The 26,345-nt window shown below is 38.9% G+C and overlaps 4 protein-coding genes across 13 annotated transcripts; 3 read left to right on the top strand and 1 right to left on the bottom strand.

Moving 5' to 3' along the window:
* Window positions 1-59: 59 nt before the first annotated feature.
* On the bottom strand, window positions 60-10,679 carry LOC144468477 (uncharacterized). 9 transcript variants are annotated; one of them, XM_078177976.1, is made up of 9 exons: window positions 10,447-10,679; window positions 9,457-9,598; window positions 8,564-8,631; window positions 7,438-7,779; window positions 7,069-7,149; window positions 3,450-6,963; window positions 2,501-2,785; window positions 1,087-1,285; window positions 60-979 (listed from the first exon to the last, which is right to left on the bottom strand). In XM_078177976.1, the coding sequence occupies exons 3-9, from the start codon at window positions 8,606-8,608 to the stop codon at window positions 913-915; spliced, it is 4,533 nt and encodes a 1,510-aa protein (XP_078034102.1). In that variant the 5' UTR covers window positions 8,609-8,631; window positions 9,457-9,598; window positions 10,447-10,679; the 3' UTR covers window positions 60-912. The 9 variants fall into 9 exon arrangements, with proteins under 9 accessions (XP_078034102.1, XP_078034100.1, XP_078034099.1 ...); XM_078177974.1 differs by lacking the exon at window positions 8,564-8,631 and having other exon boundaries at window positions 7,438-7,797; window positions 10,447-10,539; window positions 10,615-10,646; XM_078177973.1 differs by lacking the exon at window positions 8,564-8,631 and having other exon boundaries at window positions 7,438-7,797.
* Window positions 10,680-11,380: 701 nt separating this feature from the next.
* LOC144468678 (protein dj-1beta) lies at window positions 11,381-12,343 on the top strand. The gene is made up of 4 exons (XM_078178313.1): window positions 11,381-11,580; window positions 11,661-11,819; window positions 11,897-12,086; window positions 12,166-12,343. The coding sequence occupies exons 1-4, from the start codon at window positions 11,401-11,403 to the stop codon at window positions 12,291-12,293; spliced, it is 657 nt and encodes a 218-aa protein (XP_078034439.1). The 5' UTR covers window positions 11,381-11,400; the 3' UTR covers window positions 12,294-12,343.
* A 434-nt stretch (window positions 12,344-12,777) lies between these two features.
* On the top strand, window positions 12,778-15,275 carry LOC144468681 (uncharacterized). Its single transcript, XM_078178318.1, has 2 exons — window positions 12,778-12,997; window positions 13,154-15,275. The coding sequence occupies exons 1-2, from the start codon at window positions 12,965-12,967 to the stop codon at window positions 15,113-15,115; spliced, it is 1,995 nt and encodes a 664-aa protein (XP_078034444.1). The 5' UTR covers window positions 12,778-12,964; the 3' UTR covers window positions 15,116-15,275.
* Window positions 15,276-16,904: 1,629 nt separating this feature from the next.
* On the top strand, window positions 16,905-26,339 carry Marf1 (meiosis regulator and mRNA stability factor 1-like protein). Of its 2 annotated transcripts, XM_078178971.1 has the most exons (24): window positions 16,905-17,079; window positions 17,450-17,819; window positions 17,903-18,046; window positions 18,152-18,433; window positions 18,704-18,870; window positions 19,515-19,609; window positions 19,684-19,882; window positions 20,296-20,458; window positions 20,534-20,824; window positions 20,896-21,027; window positions 21,097-21,249; window positions 21,339-21,737; window positions 21,979-22,154; window positions 22,237-22,409; window positions 22,483-22,694; window positions 22,750-22,900; window positions 22,973-23,148; window positions 23,304-23,687; window positions 23,767-23,970; window positions 24,045-24,315; window positions 24,395-24,768; window positions 24,844-24,927; window positions 25,000-25,384; window positions 25,458-26,339. In XM_078178971.1, exons 2-24 carry the CDS (start codon window positions 17,490-17,492, stop codon window positions 25,511-25,513), a joined length of 5,001 nt encoding a protein of 1,666 aa, XP_078035097.1. In that variant the 5' UTR covers window positions 16,905-17,079; window positions 17,450-17,489; the 3' UTR covers window positions 25,514-26,339. The 2 variants fall into 2 exon arrangements, with proteins under 2 accessions (XP_078035097.1, XP_078035098.1); XM_078178972.1 differs by lacking the exon at window positions 18,152-18,433.
* Window positions 26,340-26,345: the final 6 nt, after the last annotated feature.

Raw genomic sequence — 26,345 nt, 5'->3', positions numbered from 1 at the left:
GATCCAACCAGTATCAAACGCTCGTGGTCTTTAAGGGTAAAATCTTTAAAGGATACATATAGAAAATATACAAATTGTTCGACACAGAAGAATTACAATAATATTAAAACTTTAGTTACATTCTTATACTATGCATTTATACGTACTAGAACACGGAAGGTCGATAAGCGTCCACGATCGTTACGAAAAATGGACAGTTCTTTCTTTCTTTTTCTGTCTAACATGTTTGGAAGTTAATCTATAAATCATAAAATTATTGTACACTTTAAAGAAATGTCTCGCGTTCTTTGATCCATCGGACACTCGAAAACGAGAAACAATGGAAAGATGATCTATAATCTCCCATAAGAGCATAGAACTAATAAAAAACAGAACCGCGGTGAACAATTTCACATTTGAACACTTTGGCATTATCACCGCTCGCAGAATTCAAATTCGAACGGAACAAATCCACTTCTGAGCTAATAACCGATATCATGGATCGGTGATGTAATTACATATAACATATACCTAGAAATTTCAAACAAATATACATGTCAAACGAATGTTGTGTGAGTCTTGTGTGTATATTTCCGTGTGGTTGTGTACGCACACGCGCGCGCTGTCCGCCCGTGTGTAGTAATTTCGTTCCTGTACCGCGCCGAATCAATGCTAGCACTATTATATTATCGATAATTCATATCGCGTGGCGTATTTACACTAATACGAACGTAACAAACCTTACGCTCTTTGTTTCCTCTACCCGGCTACTCTTGACGCATTTTGCCCAACACACACATGTTTTTTGTTCTCATCGTTCTCTTTTGTACTCGTGTCGTGTTAAATTCCCGTCGATCGAGATTTTAACAAGAACGATGGTCGCGTTCCGGGTTACGAAGGATAATCGTTAGGATAGTATAAATACAATTACACCTAAGGGCGTGATCCACGTGCAGCTTCTTCCAGTGCACGAACTTTGAGCTCACGCTCGCGTTGTTGTCTAAAAAACATCCTTCGTTAGTCCGTTGCAGTGAATGTTTAAAACGGGACAAGAATAGAGCCATGCGTTTACATCAGAAATTTTGTTATAGATTTGATAAGGCGAACCTTAAATATTCCTCGTGATGGGCCACGAGCGACGCATGAGGCTGAAATCGATCCCGCTCCATCATCAGGTGACGCTGCAATTGCTCGTGATGAGCTGCCATGTCCGCGTACGGTCTTCCAAGTAGTTCCGCCGGATGAAGCGCCAATCCTGGATCACGCGGCATCAACCCTGGTCGAGGGTAATTCGCACCGGCTGCAGCTGCACAAATACCAAACATTAACGAACCGTTACCAACGATCCCAAGTACTTGGAAGCTATCAAGCTCTCGGACCAATGGACAAACTAGCATGCATGACAGAGCGTGAGAGAATGGTTTCGGCCCTTTCGGTGCGCCCTGTAACGTGTATCGTGTGTAGGTTTGTTTAATTTATATGTGCGTATGGGTGGGTGTGCGCTTACAAGGAATTCGCGAAACGATAATTGCAATGGGACGAACGATAAACGTGTATATAACCCGACGCGTTTTAACGCTTCGAAGCAACCGAAATAACGAAGAAATTGGCGACCACAGGGGACGACGATGATGGTCGCGCGCGTACTATGGATATGGTAAGTGGTAACAGAGGCAGACGACAAGTTTCGTTCTTTTCGGTTAACGGCTCGACTAGCGTGTTCGATGTGCAAATTAATTGAAAAAGGTTTCGTACAGTGCGAAATTAAGTCCGCGCGCACGCATCGTTTCAATCCACTCATCCACGCGTATACACGCAAACGACCGATTCTCGCAACACTCGCGCGCACTTGCACCTTACACGAAAGTATTATTGTATATTATAACATAACGATGAAGCGACTAGAAGAACCGGTTCGTGGAATCTGTTTGTTTCGATGGTACCTTCACCGAAAGAGGCTCGATGCCCAGTCACAATGGCATGGCGAGAAAAGCGAGAGAAAAATGCAAAAAAAGAATAGGTTTGTCGCAAGAGAAACGCTCGTTTGTTTGCGTCTTTCTCATCTATTTGTCAGGCTTTCTTTCAAGACGAGCTCCGACGCGTGATGGAAATTGAATCGAATGAGAAGTACGTTTCGGTACGCTCGCACACGATCGATCTTTACTAGTTTGAACGAAATAGACTAAGAATAAAATCATTTATCGTTGTAAGAGCGAACGAGCTATTGCGTGCGTATACTTATTTTACCGAATGGACGGTATTGTTTGCAACGAGCAACATATCTTCACGCGACGGAAAACGTATTCTTTGGAAGCAAGGGGGGAGAGGGAGGGTGGGAGGGAGGGTGGGAGAGAGAGAGGAAGAACTGCATGTACGTCTAGTGTAAGGAGCGACAGGAAAACGCGCTTCGATTTGATGTCGACGGTTAAATTCTGATAATTCTGGGACATGATCGCGATAAAAGGAACGATCTTCGTGTAAGAGCGTACTCGAATCAGATATCCTGATTTGTAGGACCTACCAGGCAGGGGGAATCCAGCTGCAGCCGCAGCCGCAGCCGCTTCCTGCTGTTGCTGAGCCTGTTGCTGGGCCTGCTGCTGTCCCGGATGTAAGTGCAAGTGCGTATGCGCATGCGTATGCGCGTGAGTGTGAGCATGATACTCGGGCGAAATGCCAGCCATCTGCAACCGGACCATCGGGTCAGCAGCTAGAGCCAGACGCTCGTCCAGCTGGCCGTGGTGATGAGCCGCCACGGGATGGCCAGCCCCCGCACCCGCTGGCCCCCCGCCGGCTGCAGTCGGTATCCCTAAACCCGACAGCGCCTCGATCAAACATACTGTTCTCTCTAATCGTGCTCTTAACGCTAGCGAACAACAATAACTATATCTTTCTCCTTTTCAAACGAATTTCTCATAGCTGTTTTGCAACACGCTTTCGTTGCTCGGACGTTCCACAGGCGTTTCACAGGCGTTACCCAGTCGTTTCCGACTGCTGGCTGCACGTCACCGGTACTATCGAATGTAATTTATTGTCAAATATTTCACAGCGTCCGGCGAGTACAACAAACATTCGGAAACGACCACTATCGCTATCACTAACATCATCATCGTCATCAACATCATCATCATCATCATCATCACCATCATCATCATCATCATCATCATCATAATCATCATCAACACCATCACCATCACCACCATCATCATCACCACCATCACCATTATCATCATATTCAAATCATCATCATCATCATATTCATAATCATCATCACCTCGCTCTGCCCGTCTCGTGGCAAAAACCTAAGCTTAGATCGTATTGTTTAGAATTCGAAATCATAGCTATTGTACTTAATGATTCCACGATTCGAGAAGAAAGATATGCGTACTCGAAAGGGGTTGGGTGTCGGGTGTTGGGGGTGGAGGGGCGGAGGCTGTGTGTGTAAGACGGTTTCGAAGGACAATAAGAGTTACCTAGTCTTTCTAAACGTTCTCTTTCCAGCTGACTTGGACCGGGCGGTGCCCCGTAGAGGCCGAACTGGTGCAAAGCTTGAGGAGGTGCCGAAGGTCCGGGCGCTAACCCCGCCGCGGCGTAACGGCGATGGATCTCGAGCCAATGCGGGTCGACTGGTCCTGGCATCGGCCTGGGCGTTCCTTTCAACAGTTCCTCTTTGAGCCGGTCGTTCAATTCTCTTTCGCGTAGCTCCCGGATCTCGCGTTCCCTCTTCTCCCGTTCCAAGTGCTCCAATTCGAGGCGTTCCCTTGCCGCCGGTCCGCCGTACATGTAGTGAAGCATTGGGTCTGGCGGTGCTGGATGTCGGGCCGGGGAGAACGCGGCATGCGGCCGTGCGTACTCCGATAATTGTCTAAGAGCAGGGGTGTCGGCATAGGAGCCGGGCCTGGCAGCAGCAGCCGCGGCTGCGGCCGCGTACCTATCGTATGGCGATACCACGGGCTCGAGGGGTCCTCTGCTCGGCGGTTTGCACACCTCCGGTTGTTTTTCTGGCGTGGTCATCTTTCTTGCTTGCTGGGCCGCGGCTCTGTCTCGCTCCTCCCTTTCCCGCTCGGCCTGCTTCCGAGATCTCTCTTCTCGTTTCCTGGCTAACTTCGAGTCTGGCACTGGCTTGAACATCAAGTCCGTTCTGGTACAGGAGTTGTTCTCGCCCCTGTTCCAGTGCCGCAGAAAGATGGCCGACTGAGATCTGTGGCACTCGGAATCCTCGATCCTTGGCTCCGGTGAAGGACCCCGGGGACTCGGCGGTTCCTCTTGCTCCTGCTCAACCAGATCTGGTTCAATTTTCGGCTCCGGCGCGACTGGTGGCTGCTGTTGCGGCGCCCTGTGATGGTGATGTGCCGAACTGCTGGACGTTAAACACGTCGCTGAGACCAACGACGGCTTGCGTTGGGTATTGTGCGAACTATGCGATGACGAGTGGCTGTGGGAACTGTGCGACGAAATGGTCAACAGCTTGTCGTGATGCAACGCTGTCGCCTGATGCATGCTGGAAGAATGATGATGCGTGGCTATCAGGTTCTCCCCTTCCTCTCTAGTGGTCACACTGGAGCTAGTGCTCGAATGGTGTGCCGTCATCATGGTCGTGCTCTCCTGGCTTCTTTGCGGCGACGGCGGTGGTATGGCGTGCGGTACCGGTCCGTATGGATACGGTGGGAACGAGGGATACCCGCCAACGGCAGCATAACCTGGATACGCGTGTGGATGGTATGGGTGCATAGGAGTGAACAACGAATGGTGCATTAAAGGATGATGAGGATGGAACGGATGAGCCATGTGCGGACTCGGTTGCTGCGCCGGATGCATTACCGGCTGGGGGATCGATGTGGGCGGCGGAGGAAGAGTCGGTGTAGGAGACGCTGCTACCGACTGAATCTGTGGAACAGCTTGATTACTGGCCATCGAGTGCTTGCTCGGCGTTGGAGGCTTGCTCGAACTGTCCGGATCCTTTTTGATGTTTTCTAAACTCGGACCAGGAAAGCCAGACTGAAACCCGGGAACTTTCACCTCCTTCAAGCTTTGCAACGGATCCGGCTCGGGAGGGATGATCTCCTGTTTGATCTTTAAGTTTTGCGGCTCCATAGGCGGCGTGCCTGCCAAATTGTACATGGAGGACGGCTTTTCCATAGGTAGCATTCCGCTCGGTTGAATCGGCTGAAACAAATTGCTCGGTTCGTTTCTTTCGGACTCGCTGTTCTCCGGAATCGACCGCTCCGAAATTCTGTCCGGTATCCTGTTGTCTCTCATTCGTTCCTGAGCGAGTCTGTCATCAGCAATTCGTTCAGATATTCTGCTCTCAGAAGACATTACCGTTAAACCCAATGGTTGCGGCGAACTCGGCATCTGAGGTATCTGAGACATATTCGGCGGTATACTTTGAGAAATATTCAAGTTCAATGGTGGTCCCGGCAGATTTTGCGACAAAGACTGAGCCATGTTCTGACCCATATTTTGTCCGTTCGACATATTTTCGCCATGAGCTCGAATATTCTGTGTTGGTCCCATGTTTTGCGTGCTCGACATGTTCTGCGGTATATTTGACGGCATCTGCATGCTCTGCGACAAGTTTTGCGGTACATTTTGAACGGGGGGGACGTTAGACGCGTACTGCATGGTCAGTGGTAGTGCCTGTTGTGTCGGAGACATGATCTGCGCGTTCTGTATACCCTGGAGACCAGCTGTCGCACAAATGTTACCGGTCTGTATCGTTTGTGATAAATTCCGTGGCATGTTTTGGTTCATATCGTTCATGTTCAATGGCTGCGAGGTACTCAAATTGAGTTGTTGTTGCTGTTGCTGTTCGGGTTCCTTTGTATCTTCGTTGCACGGAGACATGACTGACTCTATTGGCATAGGTTCCAATTTCAACGGCTGATTCATAGCTAACGGTACATCTTCTATCGCATCCTTGGATTCCGCCGAGTCTTCCAGTAGCGTCTTTTTCTCCAGAGCGTGAATAACAGGAACGGATATCGGCAGAGTTTGTATAGGAGTTGGTATAGGAGTGGACACCGGCGTCGGTTCCGTCGGTTCTTCTGGTGTGGTTACAGCCGGGCTGACAGGCTCCTCGGTCGGCACAGTAACTGGAGTGGTCTGATTTTCGTTCGTATCGCCTTCTCCTTCCCTTTCAGGCTCATCCATGAGAGAGTTACTATCGGTCGTCAGCGATTCGGAAGGACTCTCAGGGCGTTCACCGCGTTTCCGTTTCTGAGACTCCTTGTCCTCGTCTGCCTCGTCCGTTTGAGGCCGTTTCTGACCCTTCTTCGGTGTCTCTGGCTTTCCACCGCCGGACGTCTTTTTCTTACTCTTATCTGGCGTTTGTTGCTGTTGCTGCTGGTGTTGTTGTTGTTGTAGCTGCTGCTGATGGTGATGCTGTTGTTGCTTTTCGTGATCAGGAGTATCCGTACCACCTGTACGTCGAGGTCTTGCGGGTCTAGGCGTTTCCTTGGCCTTGTTTCTTGTACGCATTCTCCCTGGGCTATCTGGTGATTCCGCGGGCACGGGGCGGAACAGGTATGGAGGGGCTGGCGGTAATTCTCCGGCTTTCTTCAAATGTATTCTGCATTCCGTACAAAGCAATAACCTGTCCTTGCCGGCTACCTGATAGTCTTTCGAATTGGTCGAGAAGCAATGCTGACAAGAATGCGTTGCTCCGTTAGTGTTAGTATCCCTGGAATCGCTGTCCTCCTCCGAATTGTCGTCCTCTGTCACAGAACTAATTTCTCCGCCGGGATTATTGCTAGCAGGTGTCCCAACCGGCACAGTCTCCGGCTCTGAAATCGGCTCTTTCTGACTGACGCTGGCCGGTGGCGTATCCTTCGGCGGAGTTGGAACCTCTTCTTTGGGTGTACCAGCCCTCGAGTTGCGAGTGTTACGAATTCGTCTGAGTGAGCCTTGTCGTCGTCTTCGATGAGGTCGATTGTTATTTGCACCGGGTGTTTTCTTCCACAAGTAATAGAACTCGACCAATTCCGGCTAAAAATACATAAATATATCACGTCAAGATGATTGTCTTTCGTTTCGTGTTCATGCCGAACACCTAGGTTACTTATCTATGCAAATGCAAATGTTGATCGCTACCGTGTCTTTGTGGGGTAAAAGATCCTTTCTGATTCTCGAAAAGTTCTTTCCGAATTGCCGGAGTCCTTTGACGAAGCGTTTCTACGAGGCAAAACATGAACACCAAAAATAATTTAAATTTTATTCTCTCTAAAGAAAGTTACAACTTTTTCTTAATTAAGGAGATATATCGCGAATACTAAATATGGTTTATGGTATGGTATAGTAAAGAATAGCATAGTATAATATAGCATAATGTAGCATAGCATAGCACAGCATAGCATAATATAGGGCAGAATAGAATCGAATAGGATAGGATAGCATGGGATGGAATAGAGAAGAGAAGAAATGCTTTGGTATAGAGTTTCTGGTTCGATCGTTTCAACTTACAGTTTCCTCCTCTGACCACTTTTTATCGATGCCTTTAGGTACGGGACATTTAACGAGAGCCTGTAGTGCTCTTCCTGGATCATAGCCAGAGTCGTGCAAGATGTCCAGAGCATTGATAGTCGTGTCGTCTCGGGATGCAGCCACACAACCGTCGTCCGGGGATCCACCATCACACATGCCAGCAAATGCAGCCATGGATCGTGCCGCTCTCAAGTACATCAGAAGATCCCCGTCTAATGCCATAGCTGGAATCCATCTTAGCTCTTCTCGTTCTTTAGAAAACTCTGGATCAGGAAGCAGCTCTCCAGGAGGTATACCCGGCCGATACTCAGGCAAACGGGCCTGACAAGAAACCAACTCCTGTACCCAAAATTCGGGGTTGTGCGTGGTTAGCACCAATGCCAAAGCGAGTTAGTTGTACGCACCTATACTCCGGCTTGCTTTTCGAGAAATCTACACGAGCCAGTATAACTTTTTTTTTCCATTCTGTTCCTTTTGTTACATTACTGGTACGAGAAGTAGCGTGAGTACTTTATGTTTGTGTACATACTAATGATCATAAATATAAGCATGAAAAACGAGAATTCAAATAATGTACGATTATTATACACATGTTATTATTGGCTTTACATTTAATAACATTAGTTATGTTCACGTTCACGATAAAAGCTATATTAAGTTAATGTAGCGAATGAAAGCACATTCATCTATATTCTTCAGTGAATCGATCAATAGAAATTATGAAAGTTATTTCAAACAATGGGAAATGAACAAGATGATTCACAAACAAACAAAGAATATGATATTTACACAATGAAAACAAAACACATTTATGGGGAAGGCAATATATGTGGATAGATAGATTGCATCATATTTCTCTATGTGTTGGTATTGTAAATCCTGTACTTTGGACGCAAACATTACATAATATACAATACATTATATACTCATAGATGGTTCAAGTAACCAATGGGTTATCATGTAAACAGAGTAAGTTCTTTATCTGTAGCAAAGGTGTTTCTGTCATTTCACCGTGACTGAATACCACTAGGAACGTGGAAATAATCTTACGCCGCATGGTATTACCCTATGTATTGTTATAAAATATTTCATCATAATAACTTGCATCATATTCAGGGTCTTTCGAGTAGCAATATCTCGTCTGTGGCATGGTACTTCGGCTCTGCGATCATACTGTTGAATAAACAAGAATTGTTATCGTGCAGACTTAAAGAATAACTATCATTGTTATTTGAACCATCGACGTACAACGAGACTGTATAACGAATAGGTACCTGCTCTCTTTTTGCTATTCAAACTTAGAGCTCCTCTTTCAATGTGTACAAATACAGGCAGATATCAAGGTTATAATGAAAAAATGGAAAAACATACTCTATGAATGTATACTTCAAGCAGTAAACAAACACCGGTATCTCAATTGCTCTAAACCTGTAACTAAGCACAAGTCATGCATATTTTTCATAATCCCTGACACTAATGGAACACCTACAGTTGGAACATTTTCATTTCTATTTCCATCAAGGAGTTATGACAGTAATTAAAACCAAGATAACAGATTAAATGTTTCAATAGTTCTAACTGATTCATCTATACCCTGATACAATAACAGTATGCATACATTTATTGTCCATAGTGAATTAAAAAAGTATCAAACAACTTTGCATACGTACGATATATAAAATTGTCTGAATCTGTGAAAAAGTACATATATGTATACATACTCAATAATTTAAAACAACATGTAATTCATTCAATTACTTCAGCCTTTTAATTTTTGTATTGTTCGAAAGAAAAAACTATATAAATTCAAAGTAATTGCTATAGAAAATGTTAAGTAATATGATATTGTTAGGTCCTAGTTAACCGATGCTTCTATAATTGTATTTCTGCCTTAATCTATTACACTCAAAATACATGTCTTAGGAGAACAAGCCTTGAGTTAGGTACATTGTGCAATATAGCTAAGTAGCAAAAAGTTTTTCAAGTTATATGGCAAACCTGGTGCGAAGGGCCAACCCGAATCTCGCCCTGGGTGCCGGCAGACATCTCCCCCTCCTCCGAAGCTCCACCGTCTTTCTCCAGTGTTTCGAGTGGCTTCTATCTTGGACTTTCAGTAAATTCCTATCATCCACCCCCTGAACTGTATAGTTATTCTATCAGTACATTTGTAATAATTTTAGAAAAAGAAGTACTGCTAACATGCTTCTTTTTTTAATGACCCCTTTTTCAATACAATGATGTCAGTTATTATGACATTAGTTTTCACATTAATCGGTTGCATATGTGAGAGAGAGTATCAAAATGAACATGTTAAGTTCTTTATATCTTATATACTCATACTGTATACTATATAATGCAAGAAAGGTCCTGTGGTAAAATACAAGCTAGGTAATAGAAGGTAGTAATTTTTTTCTCAAACTATACTATGCTCATTGGAATCTGGAGTTCGGATTGATGAAAGAATTTTTAAATTTAGAAAAAAACAAGAAAACTTGTCCGACCTTGCAGGCTGGTAGTACGATTCATTAAGGAAACAATGTTGATATAATAACCCATTTAAATGTACTCGCTGATACATATTTTGATTTTCTTGAAGTGGTCTTGAGTCACGGTGAAAGCGGTAAGCGGTATAAATGAGGTTTATTTTAATCGAAACGCTTGAATGCTACTGCTAACGCATTTAAAGCGTGCCAAGATGTGATGGACGTCATAAAAAATTTGTTGATTGACTCATCGATGTACAATGCGAAGATACAAGAAAGAAAAAAAAAACATCTAGGTATTTACACAATTTCGTCATGTACGCAGAAAACTCGACTGAAATGTGTTCGAGTGCGGAATTGCGAACAGCCAGCAACTTATCGAATTATTTGACGATGTCTCTCGAACTAAATTCGAATCTTTCGTCGCATCGTGCTTCGCTTTGGCAGAAATCCGGGGAGCCGTTAAAATTAAGGGGAAAGCCATAAAATTTCAAGGCAAACTCACCCGTGATAAATGTTTCAACGACGTGCTCGCATTGTTTCTCCAACACGACTCACTTCCACATGTATAAGCTACATAAGCTATCACCCGCTTACGCTGATTAACAACCGATATACAAATTTAACGATTCACTGCAAATTAACCATCTAGTATTATAGGATTATATCTTACACAAATCAGTAGCCACAACACCCAAACGCAGCCATCTTGTACTGCATTTTGTTTCGTTTTTCTATTGTGGGGGTGCGTTCCAATTCCGAGTGTTCCTCCGTTTCTTATCCAACAGTGGGTTTTTGGTGGCGATTCAAATCTCGAAAATTCAAATTTTTTGCTTATCTTCGAGCCCATATTATATACTTTAATGTTTCTTCTTCCTTTTCTACTGAATTATTGAACATTTTAGCAAGTGCATACAATTCAGATCTATCGATCTTATTTTCCTAAAGTTGGTAACATATTTGATGTACTGTGCATTTTTACATACAAGTAGAATCAAGGTAGAAGACTACAATGCTATTGGCCATTTTTACACAAAAATTGCTACAATAGTTTCAATTTTGAAGGAAAATCCTTTTTATCTAAATTTATAGTCTGTTTTCGAAAAAAAATAATAACGACATTTTTTTATTTTCGTTATAGGTCCAGATAAAAAAATTTAAAAACAAGCGTTTTTTATTTTTTGTTACCGTTACAAGTATGCAATAACAAAATTAAACAAGAAAAGTTTTTTAATCATTGTTTAGTATACTAGTTTTTCGATTATCTAAAAATTATTCAAGTCATTTAGTGGAATTTTAAAAAAGTTATTGCGTTTGAAAAGTTGTGCGAATACATATACTTTTTACCCACTATAAGTACATACATACATAATAATAGATAGGCACATGTGTATATGCATGTGCAATAAATTATATAGTAACCTGTCCTCTTTTCATCATATGAACACATCTACTATTCATGCCTATTTTGTGCCGTAAACTTCCCCATTTTGCGCAATTAATTTATAAAATTTCAATATCCCGATTGAAGGCGAACTATTCCGTAAATATGGCAAAGAAGACGGCAATTTTACTGGTTGCTGATGGTACAGAAGAAATGGAAGCAGTAATCACTACAGATATTTTACGACGAGCAGGAGTAGGACCTTTTCAAATTATAACCTTAAATTCCATTGCATTTTATGAGGTATAATAAATAATATTCGAAATCGGTTTTAGATCAACGTGACTGTAGCTGGTCTACCTGAGAAAAAATGCATAAAATGTAGCAGGGATGTTCAAATTTGTGTTGACGCGAATCTGAAAGATGCAGTTAAACAGAAATATGATGTTGTTATATTGCCTGGTGGCTTAGGAGGCTCAGAAGCTTTTGCATCGGTGACTAAACTTACACTTATGGAATACAAAAATTATGAAAGAGGCACAAATCGAAATTTATTTTTACATATTTCTAGTCTCAAGAAGTAGGAATACTTTTAAAAGAACAAGAGAAAGAGGACAGAGTTATTGCAGCGATTTGTGCAGCGCCAGTTGCATTGAAAGCACATGATATTGCAAAAGGAAAACAACTCACATCTTATCCATCAATGAAAGATAAATTGGCAGATGAATATCAATATTTGGAATCTGCAGTTGTAACCGATGGTATTTATACATTAGCTAATAAAAAGGGAATCCTTTTTTAAATGTATACTCCAATGATACACGTATCTGTTCTTTATAGGTAATCTTATAACTAGTAGAGGTCCAGCAACTGCATTTGCTTTTGGCTTGGCAATTGTGGAAAAGTTGCTTGACAAAGAAACTGTAGAAAAAGTTGCAAACGGTTTATTGTATACAGCATGCAAGTAAAAAGATGTATCTACATGCATTCTGCTCAGAAAATATATTGTTAAACACTGCTACTTGTAAATCATTAAATTAGTCATTGATTGCATGTCTAATATCCCTTCATTGAGACTTACCTAAATTGTAGAAAGAAGTTAGGAAACTTCGAAATTTGTGTTGTCGAAATTAAAAATACCCGCCCACCTTCTAATATGGCTGCCCTTTGTTGTCGAATACTGTAGTTGAATCTAATCATGCATACTTTTCTTACTCTCTAAGGTAGCGCGCACCCCCCCCCCCCCCCCCCCCCAAACCCATTTTAATACGCATCCAATCAGCAATTGATAATATCTCAGCAATGAATCGTCAGTCAATTCGACCAAAGAAAATGTCTATATCAACCCTCGTTACGAATCAATCTGCGGCCTGGAGATGCATGGCGTATTTTCAAAATACGAACACACTTCTTTCTTATTTATACAGTCTATGATCAATTGTATATCGTACATATGTATACATTTGACGCTGTGATTTTAAATTGTGTTTATATATATGTATATATGTACGCAGATCATTTACAAAACGTATAAATAATTACTGTACAATTCTATAATCGCGGAGTTTATCGTTTGCAAAAGCAGATTGCTTTGGGTCAGATATTTATTGTAATTCAAATTCAAATTCTTAAATAGGAAATGTTTGAAACTGATGATTGGGACTTGGATCAGGTAACTTTAAAATAAATATTTGCTACTCAGAATGAAATATAAATAAATTGCATTATTTCCTTCGTTAAAGGAATACAAAATATATATTAATTCTAAGAAAATCGATCGTCAGGAAAATGTTGATATTAATTTTATTTAAAATTATTTGCTTTTTAGGATTTCTTAAATGATGTGGACAACAGTAATATTTGTTGTACAGAGGATAATGATGAAGTAGAACCCAAAAGACGTAAAATAGAAGTTTTAAATGATCCTGTTATCTCATCTAATTACAATGTAGACTGGTGTGAAAAATCTGCTAATAAAACTGAATCACAAAATGATGACAAAATGTCAAGAAAAGACTTAATACTTGGCATGTTTAACAAAAAGGTATCTAATGGTAATATTTTCCCAATGTTATCTGAGAATAATAACTCTACAAGATCTCAATCAAATAACACACAAAACTGTGATAGTAATCCATTACCTAGAAAACATATTGTGCTCGAAATGCTTAAGAAAAAGAACATAGAAAATACACTTATAGAGAATACAGAAACTTTAAATTTGCAGAAGAACAAATTACATATTAAAAGCAATAATGATAATTGTATACAGCAACAACACAATTTCAACAGCTTTCAAAAAAGTCTAGTTGACAATTCCAGTAATAAGTTCCTAGAAATGAAAAATAAATCTATCTTTAAGCTTCCTCATGTCCAACCAAATAAAAAAATGGCCCTGATCAGAAGATTTCCAGGACCAGCTGGTTTACTGCCAGATGACATAGATACTAATATTCCTATTTCATACTTAAATAGCTTAGACGAAAGCAAAGAATTAATAGAACAAACTGAAGCAAATTTACCCGAATATTGTTCGCAAACCACAAAGAATCTATTCACAGAAGGTGCTTGGCAATCAATGTTAGACGATTTACCAGATGGTTTTTTGAAGGGAAGCGAAATCGCTACTGTTAAACAAATGGCAAATGTGAATGGACATAGTTGTTCAAAGGTCGACTTTTTAGCAGGGATAATTGAACATATAGATCACAGTCATGACAATCCACCCATTGTTTTAAAAGATTTCACGGACAGCATTCAAGGAATTGTACATAGGGACATACCTCTTAAATATCCGGGTTTACTGGAATCGAACGTTGTTATACTATTACGAAATGCCGGTTTGTTGAAGACTTTTGGATCCTTTGCCTGCAGTAAATATCATATTCTAATCTCGCCTTCAAGTTTAGTAGCCATTTACTCCAACAAAGGTAAAATCGACTGTATAGGAAATGTTTCAAATGAAAAGATGGAAGAGAAACAGACACAAATGAAAGAAGATGAAGTATTTCCGAAAGTTGTAGAAGAACAATTGCACAAAATCTTGATTCACTCTAGCAAAGAAGATTCTACAGAATGGAACACATCTAGAAATGAAACAATAAATTCTGATTTCATAGATGATTCTTCTTTTTCCGCTTCTACCAACGATATTACGAATGCGCAAAGCGAAAAGGGTTTTATTAGTGCAAATTCGAAAGATTTGAAAGATGTAAAACAAAATAATAAACAACAAAGTTTCAAGGAAATTCCAATGACAAATGAGAAACAGGAGATGCAAAACAAACAACTACAAAAATCGAGAGATTTATTAAAAGCTTTGAAAAAATTTTCTCCGAACGTAGATAATATTAAAAAACTTGCACACGAATCAAGAATATTGAGAACGAATAATAAAAATAAGGAACCAGAAATGTTATGTGACAATAGTTACGTGACTAACTCCGTAGAAATAGATGTCGATAGAGATAATGTAAATAGCCATCTGGTAGAGATGGAAACCGAGAAAGCGGAATTAAATGTGTCTTGTACAGAGAAAAGCAAGCTTTCGATACGATCAAAATTAATGCAATTTGAGAATACAAATGTATTATCGCCTCCTCAGACATTCGAGTCAAAACATTCGTTGAATTTAAATATCAACAATGATACAGGTCAAGATAATAAATTAATCATGAATTCTAATTCAGAATTTAACATACTATGTACTACCGAAAATGATTCAGATGATGAAATGTTATCTCAAATAGACATGGACAATATTTGCAGTGATGCTGGATCATTACAATAATAAATTTGAGTGGAAATATTTTGAAAGAATATATTTTTATAAACTATCGTTAGGTTAAATGGACATTACTTCCAAGCTAAGAGATATCTGTGTAAAATATTTGTAATATGCCTTTATATTTGTTTGTAACATAAATACGAGTAAGTAATAAATAATCTATGTAAAATTCGCAGTCTTTGTCTGCAGTAAATTCAAAAGGCACTTTACTGCGAATTATTCAAATGATATTTCTGATTAACACAATTTTCTTCTTTCCTACAAATTCCCATGCTATTTCGAATAGCTTGTTTCTGCCATTTCTTATTTCTATCGCAATATTCACAATAATTGGGTTTCGTGTTAATTTTTCATTCTATCTTGTAAAAGCGAATTTCTATTTTTAGATTCTCTCTATTTTTCAGATTCCTATTTCTGGATGTTTTCTTTTCAATGCTAATAATATTTCCGAATTTTTATTTTTGATATTGCTGTTTTCAATCTTGGTTTTTGGAATATGGAGCCCTTTTTTTATTTTGCTGTCATAACTGTTTAGAAATCTTGAATTTTTAAATGACAATTGTAATAAAATTATAGTCATTAACTAATTGTTGGTTGCGCACGATTTCCTCACATTCGTAATTTCGCGCGTTATGTTCTCCACAAACGTGTTAAACTATGAGTACGAAGGAAATGGATACGGACTTGCTCATTGGTTCGGTCGCTTTGCGCCAGTCGAACGTGTCTCTAACTGGTCGGTGTTTTTCGTTAATAACTCGTAAACAAAACCACGGATTGCATTTATGCTACGGAAAAAGTTACTTCAAATAACCTTGGGGAACCTTCACTTTCCGATTACGAGTGACTTTTGGAACACCCTGTATATGTATATATTTGCTGGAGAAATAGGCACTTGGAAGGGAAAATCAGCGCCGGACAAAACCCTTCGTTATGTCTCATAGTTCCTATTGTCTCCGACTGGTGCGTCCATGGTCCATGAACATGGCATATATGTATACATGTGTGCATACCAACTTGTGTGTACTTACCGTGTACCTTCGTGTGTCATTTGTTAGTTTATTTCCTTTATTATTAGTTCATTTCCTGGATAAAGATGTTATCTCCAAGCCTCCCAAAAATAAAGTCCGCGTATTTTCCCGAGGAATCGAGTTTTGTTCCTGCGTTCCTTCTTCTTTTTCCTTCCTTGTCCAATAGGAACATTGGGGTCCTCTAGCTGGATGCTGATTCGTCGGATGCCCGTCTTCCGGTTGCAGATTGGTGATGATTGGTGGTTCGACGGTGCGTGTGCGGATGGGGATGCGCGAGAGTCGAGCGCGCAGGGATAAAAAGCCCGCCGAAACGAACGGTGTAGTGGTGTGCCCCGCGCGAAGATTTCGGCTCGAGGACTGAGTAAGAGAGAGAGGTCAGAGATGGTTCCGAGAAGTCCTTGTCTAAAGATTTACGACGTCCTGTACTTGAGAGATCCGGGTTTGCTATTGTGACTCGTCTAGTTCATGTGATATTGGAGAGAGACTTACGAGAGGTTACGTGACTTTCTCTACATTCCTCGATTAGTCTCGCTAAATAAAAAAAGGTTCAAGGAAGAATTTCGTGGGAACAATCTCATTATCTCCTTACATATTCTCAGTTATTCCTCTTGGCCGATATTGTATCCCTATATAACTATACGATATAAATCTGTATTTATATTCGAATTTCCCTCCTGTCGGTATCAACTAAGTTTATAATTTTCATAACCAGAGGCGCTTATTTATAACTATGTTCGCGTGATCACGCAACAGTGGTATGAATTTTAGTTATGAATTTCTATACAATGCATAAATACATTTACGAGACAACTCTGCGCGATATTTCGTGTATTTATTAAAACTTGTTGAAAAAGTTGCGTCTATATAACGTTTGGCAACGTTCTGTTTATCTGCGTCTCTTATGGACACTTTTCCAACTATAATGGGTTAATGTTTTAGGTAACGTACAAATCTTTTTACATCGTATCACACTGCGAATGTTGTTCGTACCAATTTTGCATAACATTTTCGAGATAAGATATAATTATACGCGTATTTGTTTATTCGAAGTCTTATTCTATTGCATACGTAAGTGTAATGAAAGTATCAAAATAGATGCTTTAACGATTTGTTTAATTTGTATCTTTTCATAATTAATCGGTGTTTGTAGAAAAATTTTCTATCTAATTATCCGACTATTGCAGGTAATTTATCAGTTTAATGATAATAATAATAATTTTTAAATTCTAGTGCTTTTTTCTTTTCTTTGTCTACCTTATCTACTATGCTTATCTTACATACTATGTCACTTGTACTATGTTATTTTCAGGTTACATACTTAGAATACTAAATGATACCTTATAAAACACATGGCAGGCCAAGGAAACAGTGTTGATTATCATGCACTTTGTGCAAACGATAAAGATGAAATTGAAGGCCTTAACGAAAGGCTGTTACAGTTATTATCTGCACAAAAGGTTCCATCACAAAATGATGAGAGCAACATATCACAAACATTGAGAGATAATAATACCAATAATTGTAGCTTTGAGAATGAATGTAAAGCATCCAATTCACCACTGTTTAACCAACGTAAACATGATTGTTCCCTTCTACATCCTAATAGCCTAACCAAATTGCCAACTTCACCAGCATATCTACCACCTATTGGAGTATTTTGGGACATAGAAAATTGTCAGGTTTGTATTTCATTGCCAACAAATTAATTACTTGGTACAAATATGTGTACCTATTATATTAATGTCATGTTCATTTATTTCAGGTTCCTAAAGGAAAGTCTGCTATAGTAGCAACGCAAGTAATTAGAGATAAGTTTTTTAGTAGGTACAAAGAAGCAGAATTTATTGTTGTTTGTGATGTTTGGAAGGAGACTAATCAGGTTGTGAAAGAGTTAAACGATGCTCAGGTAAGCTTATAGCATGTGTTTGTAAAAAGTTGGTATTATCTCAACTGTGAACATTTTTGAGATTTTACACGATATGGCACATAGTATTAATATTATTTGCATTAGGTTAATTTAATACATGTTTCTGGAAGCTGTAAAAATGCTGCAGATGAAAAGTTGAAACAGTCCATAAGGAGGTTCGCAGATATACATGGAAGTCCAGCAACTGTGATTTTAATATCTAGTGATATTAATTTTGCTGCTGATCTCAGTGATTTACGTTATAGAAAAAAGTTCCATGTGATACTATTGCACGGAAGGAATACCTCTGATGCATTAATACTCTGTGCCAATGAGCATTATGACTTTTTTGAACTTATGGAATCACTGCCGTCCAGTACTATAGAGGTGAAAGATCCATTAATACACATTAGGTCCAGTAGTAAATAACGGCCTGTGTTTATTCATTCTTTCCATTGCTTCAATAAACTCCTTTCTGATACTTCTATGCTTTCTGATTTCATTTATATTCTAAACATTGTGCACGTATATATGTTTCTGTCAATTTGTTCATCTTAATCACTACTAACACATGTGGTTTTATAAATTAAGTGCAAGTTCTAACTTTCTCGTGGTTTAACATTTTTTAGTACTTTGTCATATTTGTGTTCCTTACAGGTTACTGCATTTTACGACCTCCTAATTTGTAATCTACCTAAAGATAAAGATGTTTCGTCCATTAAGCGTCGTCTTAAACAATTGTCAGAAAACTGTGGTGGGCGGGTATTGGAAATCCAATCGACTAATGCAGTTGTACGTTTTACTTCACAAATTTTTGCAGAAAGGTATATGTATATATATATGTATATATATATATATTACACTCAGGTTTAAGTAGCCCGCCTATTGTAGGACCAATCAGCCATTAGTAATTACTGCTACCTCATTGGACTATGTTGTATTCAGAAAAAAATCTATGTACCGAGTAGTAGGGACAAATACATAAATAAGATAGATTTCAAACTCTGGTCAGCAATGTAACGAACATAGTGGTACTGTAGAAAGATTATAATTTTGATTTGTACAATATATTTGATTCATTTATGTAAACCGTGCTGTTATCGTTGAAAGTTATTATCCGATATATCGTTGTTATTTATAGTTTTATTTTATGTGTATTACGATGTTGACTTGATCCAATGATTTTATTTATTCGCAGGGTAAGTTAATAGCGCGTATATGTTAAAGAATAAAATGATGTATTTTAAGCTAGGAGAATCTATTCAAACATATTGTACATAGGCCTCTAGAGTCAATTAAATAAATTTCAAATTTATATCGTTTATATCATAAATATGATATATTATGTGGCCAGTGTCCTGTGTCCTCCAAAGGTCATTTATAGACAAATTTGATTATCATCTGTAGCGGAACCTTGTAATTACAGTTAGTCAGCTATGCTCAATAACAACGTGACTTTTTTTGCTAGGGCTCAGAAACGTATGGATGGAGAATTTGTCCTTGGTTCGAAAATTTCGGTAAAATTTCCGGAGGAGAAAAGGAATTATTTTCAGAAATTTCAAGGTAATTAATTCGAATATTATATATATAAATCGATATGTGATATGCATTAACAACATAATGATTTATGATCGAAGGAAACATTACTAACAGAAATCGTGCAGTGAGTGAATCAGAAATTCCAATTAGTTCCTCAAAACAAATGTATAGTGCGAGTGCTTCTGTGACGGGTGGAAGAGCCCTTCCAATGCAACATTATCAGTCATCGTCTCCAGTTATTGGATCATATGCTTCAGCATGGAGTGCTCATTGTGCTCCTGTCTCTGCTCCACCAGGGTAATCTTATGCATTGTATCAGCTCTTCAACTATTTTATCAATTTGATTTATGAGCCAACAAGTTATCTTAGAGTAATATAGTCAGTTCATTTTTTTTTTTTTTTTGAGACCATCACCTGAAAGAAAATCTTGAAACTCCTTTTAGATACAACAGAGTTTATAGAAAGTCTAACGACTTTCAAAAGGCTAATAAGTAGCTAATATTATAATAAAGTAATCAATAATATACAAATAATCTTTTACAAATGATGAAATCCGAGATCAGAGCCTTTGAGTCGCGAGTAGATAATTATCCTTGCTGATTCGGGCAATGAGGTTTTATCTTTGATCTTATCTGATTTATCAAAACAAATGATTATCATATAATTAATAGAAACGTTTCACTTTCATCTTTTATATTTCTCCTTTATAGATTGATTTTACCACCATCAATCTTCGTTGGGAGGCCGTATTCGAGTAATAATAACGTAACATTTAATAGAACCTATAATGAAATTGCAAGGGTCCAGTCTCCGTTATTTTGGCAAATCTCCAGTTCCCAACAATTTGGTCACATGTGGGAAGAACAGTATAAAGTATGTAAAATTGTTCGTACCGTTTTCAGATTTTACCATGGCTGTTTTTAATGATAAATAACTAATAATTTGAAGGTGGAGAAAAAATTACTTAGTAGAAGAATTCATATCCCGCAGGCACGGGATAATACAGTCACAAATAATGTATCCTCTCGAACTCCAGAGAGCTTGCGACGTATACGAGGAACACATAACTCTTTTGTCCAATCTTCGGAGTGGACAGGTCCGAGACAGCAGCAACCTTTGTTAAATGTTTCAGCGAATTTCAATGGAAACGGGCACTCTCAAACGAATTCCTTCAACCGCCGTAGTCCATCGCCAATGTGCGATGTACAACTGCGAGAACGAAATCAATGGGGTGGACAAGTATGATATAATACGCAATATTCACGAAAGAATTTGCGTATGGTTTAATTTTTGTGCTTTTATGTTTTAAGAATCAACAATCTACCTCTGTGCGAAATGCTAGAACACCGTCGCCGTACGAAAGTTCCGTTCAAATAACTAACCAGCAAAACAATTACACGTCTCCTTATCAACCAAGCGATGCAGAGAACGAAGAAGTAGAGGTAATTTATTTTTCAAATTTTAATTTTATAGGATTTTTGTCATTTCGCATACGATCTTTGCCATTTCAGAAATTCTTCAATCCAATCAGTAGTCAAAATGGAAGTTCAATAAGCAACGAAACTTGTACGCCTATTGAATTACAAGTAACGAATCTAGACCAAAGTATTATTCCAAAAAAGATGAGGCACATGCTTGCCTCAATCTTTCTGGAGCATGTAATGGTATTATTATTAATTCATCTAATTTTTTTTCGTCCTGTTAGAGCGAGGTAAATACCTATACTCGTTTCCATATACACTTATGTTTTCAGGTATTAAACATCTCAATTTTTACACAATCCGATGGCAATTTTGCTGCTAGCGTCAAAGTGCCTTCTTTGTCAGACGCTCAATACGCAATTTCCCAATTACACCGACACAAAGTTGGCTATAAACGTATTTTAATATCATATGCTCATAGCGGTAGAGCAAGTCCTCAGGTAATACGAGCTCAGATTGTGATGTTATTACAAGAAGTACCAGGACACAAGCTTCCGCTTTTCAAATTCCGTGAAATGTATGAGAGTCGCTTCATGATTTCCATCAGCGTTTCGGAACTCTACAAAATGAAAGATGTTTGTATCGTCACCGAAAATCCTGGTGGTAGGATGGTTTCTCTGAATCCGGACCACCGTAATACTCCATCACCTTGTCTCAATAATACAGTTCAGGTATATTCAAATTTATAGCTTCAACGAGAATTTATTATACTACTATAATCAAATGATGCAAAACAAGCCGAGTTTTAGCTTTTCTAGTAATAGTAGAGCTACTGTTCCTTTTGCCGTCGAGAAGCTGTGACGACAGTTTAAAGCGATGACAAGTTACTGAAATAATAATAATATATATATAAGTGCATGTTTGTATTATATATATTGTAACACAAGATAAAAAGAAATCTTTTAATTTTAGGAAGAACAAGTGGAACTACCGTATTGCGCCATTCATATGGTAAAGCCATGGTCGGATAAAGGATGGGCTGAGCAGAAAGTAGCCTCGCTTCCTAATGTAAACATTTCTTTGAAAGTTCTTGATTCACGCATACATCAGTTGCTAAGCACACATAACGGAAGTTTACCACTACCTAGGTATATCATTTATAAACTCGTTATTTTAAGAATTTCGTATTGCATCTCTTTCATTAAATCTATTCGTGATTCATTGTTTCAGCTTGCCCAATTGCTATGAGGCCGAATTCAAAGAAAAACTACAAGTAATTGAAAACGGAGTCCCTTTAGAACATTTGGTGTCTTGTTTGCCTTGCGTAGAATTGAAGCAAGGCATGGGTAGCGTTAAATATCTTATTTGGACAGGGAACAAACCTCAGGATAATAATCATGAAGGTAAGATCTTTTGAATAACGTATAAATTTTCTTCTTTATTCTTTACTGATCAATGAACTATATTAATCTCCAGAAAACAAGTGCGTAAGTCCACCACTTGCTAATCAATTAGCACTATTCAGTCGCGAGTTGGTCGATCTTCTGAAAACTGCTCCTCACTGCCAATTGCCGTTTAATCGATTTATACCAGCATATCACCATCATTTTGGACGACAATGTAGAGTTGCCGATTACGGGTTCACTAAACTTATCGACTTATTGGAAGCGCTTACACATACCGTACAGGTAAATTCTAGTTTTGACGAGTTTTCGTTTAAATTACAAGCACTGCCTGTTTTAGGTGATGGGTGAAGGAAACAATCGAGTGGTAACATTGTCCCACCGAGCCCAAGTGCGTCGCTTTACTTCTGATTTGTTAAGAGTTCTAAAATCGAAAGCCAGCAAACAAGTAGCGCTATCCGAATTTCCGAGTGTTTATGCCAGAGTAATAGGTAAAACCATTTTTTCGTTTGCTAAAACATTCTACTGTATGAGAGTGCAAATAATGGGAGTAATGTTTGCAGCCAAACCATGGGACATTGTTGATTATGGAGTTTGCGAGATTAAAGATATTCTTAGCGAAGTGTCTGAAAACACTGTCGTCGTCACCGCGATCAATGGCGGAGATAAAATGATAGCAATACCAAAACGAGAACAAACTGCGGAAGAGGTTGAACGAACAAAGCAATTCGCTGTAGAGGTAGAATATTAATGACCAATCAGCAGATTTTTATGCAAAATAAAAATATTCTTCTAGTTTTGTCATAACTGCGTAAATTCCGTAGTCTAACTGAATCTGAGCTAAATTGCAGATACAGTCGTATTATAATTGAAATATATCGATCCTTTGCACAGGTTGTAGAATTATTACGACACGCACCACATTGTAGAATGCAGTTTAATAAATTTGTGCCCTCGTATCATCACCATTTTGGCCATCAGTGCCGTGTGTCCGATTATGGTTTTACCAAATTGATCGAGCTGTTCGAGGCCATACCAGATGTGGTCAAGATCGAAGACAACAATACAGGAGAGCGACAGATCTCCCTGACGGAAAAAGAAGGTGTCCGTGTACTTTCCGAACAAATGTCAAAACTGATCGTACGATCAAAAGGTTGTCTCAGTATCTCCAACATACCACAATGTTTTCTCAGACAGTTTGGTTACGCGCTGAAACCAGAATTATTCGATTGCGCATCTATCCAGCAACTTATACAGAAACTCGGAGATACAGTAAAAGTAGATTTCGGCTCATAAGATCAAAACTCAAAAGAATTTGCTTTTAATTTACGTCAAGTAACAACACATTAATTTCCAGGTGGTGTATTTGGCGACTGGCCCTGCAGTTACGATGATAGACAAGTCTCATTTGCAACAATTAACTTTACAATGCCGTCGGGTATTGATGGAGAAACCTGAACACAGAACGACGCTCAAAGAGTTCCAACAATTGTACAGCCAGTATTATTTGAAGCTATGCAATATGGCCGAGGTGAAACAAAGTCTGTCGAACGTTGTCCAGGTAATTCTCAGAACGGATGGTAATACAATGAATTTCGAAATGATCAGTTCACGCAATAGAAATTACGATTTTAGTTTACAACGGTAAATAACGAGGAATATATAGAGCTTACTCCATTACATTGTTTCGCTTGTGACTTATACCGTGTGATGATGAATTATGGTGGAACATTGCGACTTCCGCAATTCGAGAATGCATATCTGACAACTATAGGCTCTGTTTGTAAGCCTGCAAAATACGGGTTTTCAACAGTGTTCGCACTTCTGCAAACCTTATCTTGTACAGTCACCATACAGTTAACGCACCGTAAGAAAACAATTATACAACTAAACAAGAAACTTGCTGGTAAATGACTTCTGTAACTGTGATTGTTGAAATGTTAAATCATTTATATTTTAAACGATATATTTTCTTTTCTCGATAGCTGTTGGTATACCATTGCCACCCGCTGCTTCCACGTCAGCATCGTCGTATCGTGATACAGATTCCAGCAATGAATCGTTTGAAAGCGATTCCTCATCCCACGTCAATGTTTCTAACAATCCATTATCCTGCTCGTTGAAGTGGACAGGACAAAATACCGAAATTCATATTCCTTGGAAGCAATCCGATGAAACTGCTCTTTGGTCCAAAGAATCTGACACGTATTGGAAGACGTCGACGTCGTCAAATGATCAATTGATTGATTGGTCGTTGCAAGAGAGTGGAAGTGAAATCTTTCTCAAAAGCTTGATGCGTACTCCTATTGTATCATCCACTTTTCCACCACCGCCACCAAAACCAGATTCTCCGCCCGAGGTATTCTTTGAGCCTCCATTTCTTTTTTTAATACGATGCTATTTGAAATAACAATAAGATTTTCTTGAATCGTAGGAGCACAAAGATAGGTGGGAATCTTCAGTGTGGACTACTCCCACCAAATTCACGTATCCACAGCATGAACATACTAATGTACAAGTGAGTAAATACTTCTTGATGTCATATTAAGGATTAATATATTTCATTTGATTATTATTTAAATTTCTATAGGTTCCTCCATTAACCTTGCCTCCCTCTTGGAGTCAAATTGTGTCCGGTGATAGCGCTTCCAACTTGCTTTCACCAACAAAGAATCTGCTACCGGCTGCTGCGAATCCTTTGAATCCACGCACATCCCCTTACTTTTCCTCGAAACGCAACTTGGTTGTGGCTCCTCATCCTTCCGAACTACCACTACCTTCGTTATCGTTAACTCCAAAGAAGAATGTGTTAACAGAAAATATTATAAGCACGCAGATTTCCGGGGATAAGCAAGGAAAACGTGTAAATAAAGCAACAACAAGTACAATTGCCCCCAAAAATTCTGACAACGATAGCAGCAACACGGAGATTGATGATACCGATAACGAGAAACAAATCACTCCCACGAAGCAATGTATATAATTAGCTAGCATTCAATCAATTATTCTTTAAATGATCATTTCTATATCAATGTTCACCTTTTGCAGTATTTACGGGGAAACGTCGCTTAGCTGCTCAGTTCAATCGACCCATCGAATCTTAAAGGATGACAAAATGAATTTGATCATGTACAAATAATGTTGTGTACGTTGGAAGCGATGAAGCTTGTGATCGAAGTCCACACAACACCCCCATCACCAGCACCACCAACACCATCACCACGACCGCCATCGTCACCATCGAACATACACACCACAAACACACACACAAAAGCATATACATTTCAACACCGTGAAGTGTTTATTGGGATTAATAAAGAAGAGATTTTTAGCATCTCGGTATGCTGTAACACAACGGGCTCAAATACCTATACACCGTTTCCAGAATGGTAGGTACCCCTCCTTATTTCTATTATGAAATATAATGCTAGCGATACGTATGTAATATATATATATTACTAGCATTATATATATAGATATATATATATATATGGATTTGATACATACGCGACAAAGAGCAGAATTTATTTTCAAGAAGGATGAAAAAAATGTATGTATGTATAATATATATATGTATGTATGTATGTATGTATGTGTGTTTGTATGTATGTATGTATGTATATAAAATAATACCTATGTACTAAGTAGCTATGATTTCTGATTTGAAAAATATGAATAAGTGTGCGGCGTTTATACCGAGTGATATATATCGATTGTGTACAAAAGTTCATGTAGCATTTTTCATACTGTGATATAGAATAGAATGGGGGAATGCAAATGATACATGAATACATTGAGGGTTAACTTATAATTGGCAATAATTCTGCATATTTTATAGGTTTGGGTCAACTTAATACTACGCCGATATTAATAATAATTTCATCCATAGTTACGAAAGAATTGTCCTTGAACAAAGCATACGGTCATTACAATTAA

Source organism: Augochlora pura, chromosome 4 (assembly GCF_028453695.1).
Source record: "Augochlora pura isolate Apur16 chromosome 4, APUR_v2.2.1, whole genome shotgun sequence".
Classification (NCBI taxonomy): domain Eukaryota; kingdom Metazoa; phylum Arthropoda; class Insecta; order Hymenoptera; family Halictidae; genus Augochlora; species Augochlora pura.
Note: the sequence above shows the minus strand (reverse complement) of the source record. Positions and strands in the feature narration are given on the sequence as shown.